We start from the raw sequence: 12,936 nt of genomic DNA on the forward strand, positions 1-12,936 counted from the left end.
ATTTTGATTTAAATTTAAATGAGCTTCTAAATAATATGCTTACTTTTTTTTTTTTACAACTAGCTGTAGGATCTTATCTGTGTTTTGTTTTCCCTTAAAGCTAGTCTTGAATTACTGAATAAAATTATTAGAAATATTTTGATTCTCCCTTGAATCATAGTCACCATTGCGGTCTTCTGAAAAGAATCTTATTTTATATAACTACTAACTGGCCTAGAAGGAAGGATATAGAGGGAAACAAAATGGTCACTATGAAGTTCATATTCTTTTGACTTTAGTCAATGAGATTGGGCTCCAAAACATTTCATGAGATCTTTTTCAGATTAGTGCTCTACTACCACTTCACAATACCATGCAATTTGGAGGTTTTGACTCAACATTTTACATGAAAATGCTTTAATCATGCTAGAGTAAAATATTCTAGAATCTGCACCCACAATTCATTTTTCAACATATTATAAGAATGAGAGCAGTTGTATGAAAACTCATCACATGTGAGCATCAAGGAACCAAAAATAACATCTTCCATATTTATGATGAATTCTAATATTGGCCATATTTATGAATAAAATAATTTATATGAATGAAATATTTTCTCCTTTACTAGACAAGGAAATTCTTGGCTTTCTCATAAAGACTTAGAATGAAGTGCTTGTGAAGGATAAAAATCATTATGAATGTGAATTGTAAGCAATATAAGGGCCAGGGCAGTGTTCTCAGTCATGTCTGACTCTTTGAGACCCTATGCACTGTAGCCTGCCAGATTCCTCTGTCCATGAAAATTTCCAGGCAAGAATACTGGAGTGGGTTGCCATTTCCTACTCCAGGGCATCTTCCCCACCCAGGGATCAAACCCAAGTCTCTTGCATCTCCTGCACTGGCAGGTGGATTCTTTACCACTTTGTCACCTGGGAAGCCCAATGGCAGGGGTGATGTATATTATTCTTCATTTTATTGTCCATGATAGCTAGCTAACGAGTAACTTCTGACATGCCACATTTCAATGATTATTTTGTGATAGACATTGAAGCAGAATAATTTTTAAAACTGAAGTATAATAGAAGTATTTGTGCTTTGTTAAGAATATTGTATATATTAAATAAATAGGTATTTGCAAATGATCCATTAAACTATCCAAAAAGTTGAAACAGATTTAAAGTGAACCAAGAAGTGGCTAAACCAAAAAGAACCTCAGGATCTTTCTTGTACTTACATGATCAGTCACATGATGTCGCTGTATACTCAAAAGGTGAAAAGGGAAAACTGTCTCCAAGTCCAGATTCCAACAATCCACAGAATAGGATAGACTCCATATTGACTGGAAGGCTGGGTAAAATTTACTGAAGATATACTTACGGAAGGGGAGACTGGTCATAAATGTTAGCAGGCGAACTATCCCTTAAAACTGACAGTCTCACCTCAGAGATCTCTTTGTCTGCAATGTTGTTTTCTTGGCGAGGAGGCTTCGAAGCTCGGAGCCTGCTACTCTCGATTTTGCTCCTCGCAGCCTGGGAGTCGGGGAGCGGCCAGGTCCATTACTCAGTTCCCGAGGAGGCAAAACACGGCACCTTCGTGGGCCGCATCGCCCAGGACCTAGGACTGGAGCTGGCGGAGCTGGTGCCCCGCCTGTTCCGGGTGGCGTCCAAAGGCCGCGGGGACCTTCTGGAGGTAAATCTGCAGAATGGCATTTTGTTTGTGAATTCTCGGATCGACCGGGAGGAGCTGTGCGGACGGAGCGCGGAGTGCAGCATCCACCTGGAGGTGATCGTGGACCGGCCGCTGCAGGTGTTCCATGTGGAGGTGGAGGTGAAGGACATTAACGACAACCCGCCAGTATTCAGAGGAGAACAAAAGGTACTCATTTCTGAATCTGCGCCTTTGGAGTCTCGTTTTCCTCTAGAGGGCGCTTCTGATGCGGATATCGGCCTAAACTCTCTTCTGACCTATAGGTTAAGTCTAAATGAATATTTTACTCTTAAACTAATAACGAAAACCGACAAAAGTATATTGCCTGAACTCATTCTTCGGAAGTCATTGGATAGAGAAGAAATACCAGAACTTAATATGTTGCTGACCGCTCTGGATGGCGGTAAACCCCAGCTAACAGAATCTGTTCAGATTCAAATAACCATCCTGGATGTTAATGACAATGCTCCTGAGTTTGATAAGCCTGGCTATAAAGTGGTGCTGTTTGAAAATGTCCCAAACGGCACCAGAATCATTCAACTAAATGCTTCTGATCTAGATGAAGGACCAAACAGAGAAATTTCCTATGGAATCAGAATGATTCTGCCACTGAGTGAGAAATGTATGTTTTTAATAAATCCACAAACAGGTGAAATTAGAATTTACGGGAAACTGGATTTTGAAGAGAATAATGAGTATGAAATCCAGGTTAACGCCATTGATAAAGGGATTCCGCCCATGGCTGGTCATTGCACGGTCCTGGTGGAAGTTCTAGACCTGAATGACAATACCCCTGAGGTAATGATCACTTCGCTGTCGCTCCCAGTGCGGGAGGACGCTCAGGTGGGCACTGTCATTGCCTTGATCAGCGTGTCCGACTGTGACTCCGGCGCCAATGGGCAGGTGACCTGCTCACTTACACCACCCCATATCCCCTTCAAGCTGGTGTCCACCTTCAAGAATTACTATTCGATAGTGCTGGACAGCGTCCTGGACCGCGAGAGTGCGTCGAACTATGAGGTGGTGGTGACAGCGAGGGACGGCGGCTCACCTTCTCTGTCGGCCACCGCCAGCGTGTCCGTGGAGGTGGCCGACGTGAACGACAACGCGCCCGCCTTCCCGCAGCCCGAGTACACGGTGTTCGTGAAGGAGAACAACCCGCCCGGCTGCCACATCTTCACGGTCTCCGCGCGAGACGCGGACGCGCAGGAGAACGCGCTGGTGTCCTACTCGCTGGTGGAGCGGAGGGTGGGCGAGCGCGCGTTGTCGAGCTACGTGTCGGTGCACGCGGAGAGCGGCAAGGTGTACGCGCTGCAGCCGCTGGACCACGAGGAGCTGGAGCTGCTGCAGTTCCAGGTGAGCGCGCGCGACGCGGGCATGCCGCCCCTGGGCAGCAACGTGATGCTGCAGGTGTTCGTGCTGGACGAGAACGACAACGCGCCCGCGCTGCTGCCGCCCGGGCCAGGCGGAGGACCCAGCGCGCTGAGCCAGGTGGTGGTGCGGTCTGTGGGCGCGGGCCACGTGGTGGCAAAGGTGCGCGCGGTGGACGCGGACTCGGGCTACAACGCGTGGCTGTCGTACGAGCTGCAGCCGGCGGCAGGCGGCTCGCGCAGCCCGTTCCGCGTGGGGTTGTACACCGGCGAGATCAGCACGACGCGCGCCCTGGACGAGGCGGACGCGCCGCGCCAGCGCTTGCTGGTGCTGGTGAAGGACCACGGCGAGCCGGCGCTGACGGCCACGGCCACCGTGCTGCTGTCGCTGGAGGACAGCGGCCAGGCGCCCAAGGCCTCTTCGCGGGCGTTGTCTAGTGCAGCTGGCGCAGAGACGGCGTTAGTGGATGTGAACGTGTACCTGATCATCGGCATCTGCGCGGTGTCCAGCCTGTTGGTGCTCACGCTGCTGCTGTACACGGCGCTGCGGTGCTCGGCGCCGCCCAGCGAGGGCGCGTGCGGGCCGGTGAAGCCCAGGCTGGTGTGCTCCAGCGCGGTGGGGAGCTGGTCTTTCTCTCAGGAGAGGCGGCAGAGGGTGTGCTCTGGGGAGGGGCCGCCCAAGACCGACCTCATGGCCTTCAGTCCCTGTCTTCCAGCGTCTGGAGAAGATTGTTTAAATCCTTCCAGTGAAGTAAGTCCTTGATATCATTTAAGTGTGTTAGTCATTTTGTAGGTTTCATGTATTAGCCCAAATTTTCAATCATTCACTTCAGTTCAGTCGCGTCCGACTCTTCTCTACCCCACGGGTGCCAGGCTTTCCTGTCCATCACCAGCTCCCAAAGCTTGCTCAAATTATGTCCATTGAGTCAGTGATGCCATCCAACCATCTCATCCTCTGTCGTCCCCTTCTCCTGCCTTCACTCTTTCCCAGCATTCCATTTTATCTTTTCCAATTATTTTCAGCATTTCAAGCATTAAATAATTGGAGAGGATAAAATGGAGGCCATGGATAACCAGATTTAAAGTTTCCTGGCTCTATAATTTTTCATATTATCTATGAATTTCTAGCCTTGAAAGAAATAAGTACATTTGAGTAAAAACTAAGTTCTGATAAATTTATTTTTAATTTGTACTCAATTTCATAATTAAATGAAATTTGCAAGGTTAGTGTAGAGAGTTCTCAGATATCATAAACTAGATTCCTTTACTGCTCTTTACATGCATACTTGTAAAATAGTTTTCTTGATCACCAATCTAGTTGCAGTACAATCCCCTTTCAAGTGTTATAACAATAATAAAAATTGTTATCAATTCTAAAATGAGTAATTTGTTATTGCTCCCATAGAGTACCTTTCTTTCCATTGTGATTGGCTACAGTACTGTTGTTATTTACATAAAATATGCCATTTAAAATATTGTAATATCTATCTAAAGCAGGATGCACCTTATAATTAATAGTTTATAACAATTTAACTGATTCTTTTTCTTGGTAGCACACAAATAATGACACATCTTACAATTAGTAACATTTATTTGATTCCATAAAATATAAGAATAGTTATTCAGGACTTGTCTGGTGGTCCAGTGGCTAAGACTCTGCATTCCCAAAGCAGGAAGACTGGGTTTGATCCCTGGTCTGGGACCCAGCACAACCAAAGAATATTTATCGCCCCCTATTTTTTCCAGGACCTGTTCTAAGGTCTTTAATTGTATTATCTCATTTAGTTATGAAATCACCCCTACAGTGCAGGTACAATATTTATTATTAGCATTCTACTGATAAGAAGTCTGAAACTTAAGCCACATAGATCATGCAAAGTAACACAAACCCAGTTTTGGAGGATCACCAACCCATTATGGCATGCTACTGCTCTGATACAATTATCAGGTGAATCTTCTAAAAGTGTATTTTACATCTTGTAATCTTCTTCCACACAAAGCCTTTCCAGAGTGTTTTTTAATGTGAGGGAAAGAAGTAAGTAAAGAGGGAGATACTGAAAATCAGACAGGCAGAGAAGGAATGAAGATGAAGATGAAACATATGAATGAGAATAGAGAAAAAAATTAAGACAGTAGGGTTGGCCTTAAAAATGGCACGATTTTTCCTTAGTAGTGAATGAATAATAGAGAATATAAAGAGAAATGTCAACATAAGAAGAGAGCCATTGAGTTTGTATTTGATGACTTATCTTTCTGGGTAAGTCATCTGAGAACCACATGGTTGGAATGAGGTTGGGAATTTGAGAAAAAAGAAGAAAGTATGGAAGAATCTCTATGGGCAGGAATTATGAGTTCACTTGAGGGGTCAACTGAGGTAAAGGTGAGCATAAACTTGTAGAGAATATAGTAATGTTAAGTGGCTAATGAACTGAGGAGTTCAATAGAAAGCATTGAGAAAATGAATAGTTAGGCTGTGTATTGAAAGGTAAAGAAAATGTTAAAGAGAGGTGATATAAGAAGATATGTACCTATAGGGTATCTGAAAGGGCATGTTTTATTTTATTTTTTAAAATTTTAATTTGTGTTAGAGTATATCCAATTAACAATGTTGTGATAGTTTCAGGTAGACAGCAAAGGGATTCAGTTATACATACACATGTATCCATTCTCCCCCCAAACTCCCCTCCCATCCAGGCTACCACATAATATTGAGCAGAGTTCCCTGTGCTATGCAGTAGGTTCTTGTTGGTTACCCATTTTAAATATTTCAGTGTGTACATGTCAATAGCAAACTCCTGAACTATTGGAAAGGCATGTTTTAAATGGTTGACTGTGTATTCTAGGTTAGATGGAGAGGTAAAAAAGACAAAGTAGGGCCTAATAGACAAGAACAATTAGAATCAAGAAACTTTTCCCATTATAAAAGTAAAGGTGTGTTAATAAAAGTAATGGAGCAATGAGGAGAATGATGGTGAGAGAGTATCAAATACTCACATTTTCAGAGGGGAGCAAAGGTTCAGAAATGAACCCAACTCTTATTTCCTGCAGAGTTGGGCACAAAACAGGCAAGAGAGTTATGGAGCTATACTCTTTCTTTCCTAGCCCTGTTGGCATGGAACTTGGTGACTTGGTAAAGATAAAAGTAAGATTCCCTCCCTTTCTTCCTTGCTAGAGGTTTGTTAACATCTGTATCTACTTGTTGTTACTTGGAAAATCAGAGTCAACTTAAACGATAGTAGGAAATTCCCCAGTAATGGTATAAGTTAGGGAGAAAGAAAAGGGAAGTTTAACCTACTGGTAGTAATTTCATTTTTAGCAAATACATGAGATACTAGTTCTTGGCATGTTTTATACAAAGAAAATCCAGGACTTCAAAGTCTTGTTATATCTAAATGGTCAATATTGTGTGTTTATGTACATACACACTCACATACAAACTCATATTTACATTGATGGACATTTTCTTCCAATACAAATATTTTATCCAAATTTACAATCATGTTTGGGGGAAGTTAAAAATATTGTATTATTTAAAATCTGGTATATCAGTTAACGAATTTTCCATGTTCATTTATTTCATTCTTATGTGATTCATTATGTTTCTGCTTGGAGTCAAGGGAGTTGTGTGAGTAGGTCTCAAAAATATTACAGGAAAAGGACAGTCCCACCAAAACCTACAAAGCTATTAAGAACTAGAGTCTGATTTCCAAAAGGAAATGTGGACTACTACCTCTTTTTACAAATTCTGCACCACGTTTTACACATGCAAAAATGTTTTTGTGGAAAGATGGAACTCATCAACAGATTTCAACTAGAAGCCAATGCTGAACAGAATACAGTGATTTACTGTTGCTGGAGAGAAAAACATTTAATCTTCCATTACGTATTTGCAGCGAAAAATGTCATGAAATGCAAGAAGAAAAAATAAATCCCCTACGGCAACGGAAATTATGAACTGAGTCGTTATTACACTTACACATTCATGCGCATGGTGTCGCTCTTCACTGAAAACAATTCCGCGAAGAAAGCGCCTCCGCTCCTTCCTTCTTGAAGAAAATTGAGCAGATAGTGGAAAACCTCCGCGAATCCTCCCGCAATAGAAGGCCGTAAAATTAGACCTTGAGGGGCATTTGAAGTAAGGTAGCCTATAGACTTCAGATATCTTTGAAGGCTTTTGAGTGTACCATGCTGTTTTCCTGGAGAGAAGGCCCAGGAGCTCGGCTTTTGCTGCTCTCGCTTCTGCTTCTCGCAGCCTGGGAGTCGGGGAGCGGCCAGGTCCATTACTCAGTTCCCGAGGAGGCAAAACACGGCACCTTCGTGGGCCGCATCGCCCAGGACCTAGGACTGGAGCTGGCGGAGCTGGTGCCCCGCCTGTTCCGGGTGGCGTCCAAAGGCCGCGGGGACCTTCTGGAGGTAAATCTGCAGAATGGCATTTTGTTTGTGAATTCTCGGATCGACCGGGAGGAGCTGTGCGGACGGAGCGCGGAGTGCAGCATCCACCTGGAGGTGATCGTGGACCGGCCGCTGCAGGTGTTCCATGTGGAGGTGGAAGTTACAGATATTAACGACAACCCGCCTGTGTTCCCAGAAAGTGAAAAAAGAATAATCATTGCTGAATCTAGACCTCCGGAAACTCGGTTCCCGCTAGATGGCGCATCTGATGCAGATATTGGAGTAAACTCCGCCTTGACGTACCGAGTCGATCCCAACGATTATTTCACTTTGGACACACAAAGCAGTCGTGAACAAATGTCTTCGTTATCACTTGTGTTAAGGAAATCATTGGACAGAGAGGAAATTCAGGAACATAGTTTATTATTGACAGCTAGTGATGGAGGTAAACCCGAGTTGACCAGCACAGTTCAGCTGCTGATTACAATCCTGGATGTGAATGACAACGCACCAGAATTTGACCAATTAATTTATAAAGTGAGAATGTTAGAGAACTCACTTAATGGCTCATTAGTGATCGAACTAAATGCCACAGACCCTGATGATGGTACAAATGCAGACATAACCTACTCATTTAGAAGACCTGTATCACCTGCAATATTATATGCGTTTTACATAAATCCCGACAGTGGAGAAATTAGGACAAAAGGTAAATTGGATTTCGAAGAAAATAAATTGTATGAAATATCCGTGGAAGCGATTGACAAGGGGAATATTCCAATGGCGGGTCATTGTACCATTTTGGTGGAAATAGTAGATATAAATGACAATGCTCCAGAAGTTACCATCACTTCTTTGGCTCTTCCGGTGCGAGAGGACGCTCAGGTGGGCATTGTCATCGCCTTGATCAGCGTATCCGACCGTGACTCCGGCGCCAACGGGCAGGTGACCTGCTCCCTGATGGCTCACAACCCGTTCAAGTTGGTATCCACCTTCAAGAATTACTATTCGATAGTGCTGGACAGCGTCCTGGACCGCGAGAGTGCGTCGAACTATGAGGTGGTGGTGACAGCGAGGGACGGCGGCTCACCTTCTCTGTCGGCCACCGCCAGCGTGTCCGTGGAGGTGGCCGACGTGAACGACAATGCGCCCGCCTTCCCGCAGCCCGAGTACACGGTGTTCGTGAAGGAGAACAACCCGCCTGGCTGCCACATCTTCACGGTCTCCGCGCGAGACGCGGACGCGCAGGAAAACGCGCTGGTGTCCTACTCGCTGGTGGAGCGGAGGGTGGGCGAGCGCGCGTTGTCGAGCTACGTGTCGGTGCACGCGGAGAGCGGCAAGGTGTACGCGCTGCAGCCGCTGGACCACGAGGAGCTGGAGCTGCTGCAGTTCCAGGTGAGCGCGCGCGACGCGGGCATGCCGCCCCTGGGCAGCAACGTGACGCTGCAGGTGTTCGTGCTGGACGAGAACGACAACGCGCCTGCGCTGCTGCCGCCTGGGCCAGGCGGAGGACCCAGCGCGGTGAGCCAAGTGGTATCCAGGTCCGTGGACGCGGGCCACGTGGTGGCAAAGGTGCGCGCGGTGGACGCGGACTCGGGCTACAACGCGTGGCTGTCGTACGAGCTGCAGCCGGCGGCAGGCGGCTCGCGCAGCCCGTTCCGCGTGGGGTTGTACACCGGCGAGATCAGCACGACGCGCGCCCTGGACGAGGCGGACGCGCCGCGCCAGCACCTGCTGGTGCTGGTGAAGGACCACGGCGAGCCGGCGCTGACGGCCACGGCTACCGTGCTGCTGTCGCTGGAGGACAGCGGCCAGGCGCCCAAAGCCTCTTCGCGGGCGTTGTCTGGTGCAGCTGGCGCAGAGACGGCGTTAGTGGATGTGAACGTGTACCTGATCATCGGCATCTGCGCGGTGTCCAGCCTTTTGGTGCTCACGCTACTGCCGTACACGGCGCTGCGGTGCTCGGCGCCGCCCAGCGAGGGCGCGTGCGGGCCGGTGAAGCCCAGGCTGGTGTGCTCCAGCGCGGTGGGGAGCTGGTCTTTCTCTCAGGAGAGGCGGCAGAGGGTGTGCTCTGGGGAGGGGCCGCCCAAGACCGACCTCATGGCCTTCAGCCCCAGTCTTCCTCCTTGTCTGAGTTCTGCGGAGGGACCAGGGGAAATAGAAGCAGAATTAGAGCAGTTGAAAAAGGTGAGGTCATATTTTAAATTTTCTTGCTGTTTTAGCCATCCTCACAGTTTTAAGATTCTTCAATCTCAGTTTTAAGGTCATTCTTTAATTTGCTTGTCATTATGGTTTTAATGAGTGTTACTGACATCATGAGTCCATTAATCTTCAAATTAAATATTAGTTTAAAAAGATAGTATTGGTCATAATGCTAATTATTTGCTTTTGTTGAATTCTTGACAGTTTAAAAATATTTATTGCTTACATAAGCATTTTTCAAGAAAGTCCACATTGTGAGTACTTAAGCATCTAGAAAACCATAATTAAACATTTTAAAATCTGTGTCTTTAAAATTTATAGATATGCCCACATACAGATTTTGGTTTGAATGGGGCCATAACTTTTTACATAAAGTTTTTTTTAAAGGTGCATTTTTCTTCCTTCTTAAAGAATCTTTTTTGTTTGCTCCTTCCTTATTTTACTCTGGCACATCACCATTCCCCTGTCTGTATACAATCTGAAAAACCTTATGATTTTCCTTTAACATTTTTATTTGCAGTTACATAATTATTCACATACATGCATACATATGGTGGGTTTTTATTATTGTTTCTTTTGGAAATTTTGTTAGCATAGATACTGCATTTTACATTTCACAGTCACCAGTACTTTGTGGAAATCCCTGATTCATTTAATAGCTGTGTAGTACTCTATAGTGTGGATGTACCATTTATATGATATCATTTATATCATTTATCAGTTATTCACCAGTTGATGAGTACTTTGTGTTTTTTTGCCCTCATAAACCATGCTGTGGAGAAGGCAATGGCACCCCACTCCAGTACTCTTGCCTGGAAACTCCCATGGACGGAGGAGCTTGGTGGGCTGCAGTTGCTCAGAGTCGGACACGACTGAACCACTTCACTTTCACTTTTCACTTTCATGCATTGGAGAAGGAAATGGCAACCCATTCCAGTGTTCTTCCCTGGAGAATCCCAGGGACCTGGTGAGCTGCTGTCTATGGGGTCACACAGAGTTGGACACGACTGAAGCAACTTAGCAGCAGCAAACCATGCTGTAATATCATTTTACATATTCCTAAAATATTTGTGCCTTTATTTGTATAAAATTCATTTTCAGATATTGATGAATCTAAGAGTATGAATAATTTTAATTTAAATATATGTTTCCAGATTACTTTCCCAAAATTTTGAATTTCTTTTCATCTCCACCAAGAAGTTTGAGCACTCTCCCTTTTATCTTTAAAAGCAATAGAGGTCTTACATTCTGCCAATGTGATATATATAAAATGGTATCTTTGTTACTTTAATTTTAATTCCTGTATTTTATTTTATTTATTTAATTTTAATTCCTGAGCATAATGTCATCAGCATTTGGTTTTCATTGATTTGTCAGTTAAATTTTTTGGTTGTTTTTCAATTTGGGAAAGTTCTCTGTCAATAATTAGCTTTTGTCTCCCATCTATATCACAGATATTTTTCCTCCTATATATTGATTTGCTTAGGGTATATTTTGCCATATAAAAATATTTTTTAAATTTCTGTTTCCTGTTATGGATTTTAAAGTCTTTTAAGTTTATTTAGGGATATCTTCCCAAATTTTATACTGAACATTCATTAATTAAATTCATTTAAAAACATTTAAATTTAATTTAATTAAAAAATTAAAGTATAATTGATATTAATTTCAGGTGTACAATGTAATGATTCAGTATCTGTGTATACTGTGAAATGATCACCACAATAAATCTAGTTAACATTCATCACTATACATAGTTACAAAAATTTTTTCAATGAGAACCTTTAAGATCCTTTCTTTAGCATCTTTCAAATATATAATACACATTATTAACTATAATCACCATCAGTTCAGTTCAGTTCAGTCACTCAGTCATGTCCAACTCTTTGTGACCCCATGAATCGCAGCACGCCAGGCCTCCCTGTCCATCACCAACTCCCGGAGTTCACCCAGACTCACGTCCATCGAGTAGTGATGCCATCCAGCCATCTCATCCTCTTTTGTCCCCTTTTCCTCCTGCCCCCAATCCCTCCCAGCATCAGTCTTTCCAATGAGTCAACTCTTCACATGAGGTGGCCAAAGTACTGGAGTTTCAGCTTTAGCATCATTCCTTCCAAAGAAATCCCAGGGCTGATCTTCAGAATGGACTGGTTGGATCTCCTTGCAGTCCAAGGGACTCACAAGAGTCTTCTCCAACACCACAGTTCAAAAGCATCGATTCTTCGGCGCTCAGCCTTCTTCACAGTCCAACTCTCACATCCATACATGACCACAGGAAAAACCATAGCCTTGACTAGACGAACCTTTGTTGGCAAAGTAATGTCTCTGCTTTTGAATATGCTATCTAGGTTGGTCATAACTTTCCTTCCAAGGAGTAAGTGTCTTTTAATTTCATGGCTGCAGTCACCATCTGCAGTGATTTGGGAGCCCAGAAAAATAAAGTCTGACACTGTTTCCACTGTTTCCCCATCTATTTCCCATGAAGTGATGGGACCGGATGCCGTGATCTTCGTTTTCTGAATGTTGAGCTTTAAGCCAACTTTTTCACTCTCCACTTTCACTTTCATCAAGAGGCTTTTGAGTTCCTCTTCACTTTCTGCCATAAGGGTGGTGTCATCTGCATATCTGAGGTTATTGATATTTCTCCCGGCAATCTTGATTCCAGCTTGTGCTTCCTCCAGCCCAGCATTTCTCATGATGTACTCTGCATATAAGTTAAATAAGCAGGGTGACAATATACAGCCTTGATGTACTCCTTTTCCTATTTGGAACCAGTCTGTTGTTCCATGTCCAGTTCTAACTGTTGCTTCCTGACCTGCATACAAATTTCTCAAGAGGCAGATCAGGTGGTCTGGTATTCCCATCTCTTTCAGAATTTTCCACAGTTTATTGTGATCCACACAGTCAAAGGCTTTGGCATAGTCAATAAAGCAGAAATAGATGTTTTTCTGGAACTCTCTTGCTTTTTCCATGATCCAGCGGATGTTGGCAATTTGATCTCTGGTTCCTCTGCCTTTTCTAAAACCAGCTTGAACATCAGGAAGTTCACGGTTCACATATTGCTGAAGCCTGGCTTGGAGAATTTTGAGCATTATTTTACTAGCATGTGAGATGAGTGCAATTGTGCGGTAGTTTGAGCATTCTTTGGCATTGCCTTTCTTTGGGATTGGAATGAAAACTGACCTTTTCCAGTCCTGTGGCCAGTGCTGAGTTTTCCAAATTTGCTGGCATATTGAGTGCAGCACTTTCACAGCATCATCTTTCAGGATTTGAAATAGCTCAACTG

General features: G+C 44.2%; 2 protein-coding genes across 4 annotated transcripts in view; both read left to right on the top strand.

Annotated features, from left to right (window-relative positions):
• Positions 1-12,936, top strand: part of LOC129633768 (protocadherin alpha-C2) — a 128,872-nt gene that overhangs the window by 6,184 nt on the left and 109,752 nt on the right. The window contains exon 1 of one of the 3 annotated variants that reach the window (XM_055555699.1): positions 7,136-9,635. The exons of the other annotated variants lie outside the window; for them this stretch is intronic. Coding sequence (XP_055411674.1) covers positions 7,242-9,635 — 2,394 coding nt within the window. The 5' untranslated portion in view covers positions 7,136-7,241. Of the gene's footprint in view, positions 1-7,135; positions 9,636-12,936 lie in introns of those variants that run through there. 3 annotated transcript variants of the gene reach the window in all.
• On the top strand, positions 1,426-4,488 carry LOC129633800 (protocadherin alpha-12-like). Its single transcript, XM_055555729.1, has one exon. It carries the CDS (start codon positions 1,441-1,443, stop codon positions 3,817-3,819), a length of 2,379 nt encoding a protein of 792 aa, XP_055411704.1. The 5' UTR covers positions 1,426-1,440; the 3' UTR covers positions 3,820-4,488.

The sequence above is a fragment of the Bubalus kerabau genome, chromosome 1 (assembly GCF_029407905.1).
Source record: "Bubalus kerabau isolate K-KA32 ecotype Philippines breed swamp buffalo chromosome 1, PCC_UOA_SB_1v2, whole genome shotgun sequence".
Classification (NCBI taxonomy): domain Eukaryota; kingdom Metazoa; phylum Chordata; class Mammalia; order Artiodactyla; family Bovidae; genus Bubalus; species Bubalus kerabau.

Excerpts from the sequence above, each read along its gene's own strand:
- LOC129633800 (XM_055555729.1), top strand. The coding sequence starts at position 1,441 with ATGTTGTTTTCTTGGCGAGGAGGCTTCGAAGCTCGGAGCCTGCTACTC.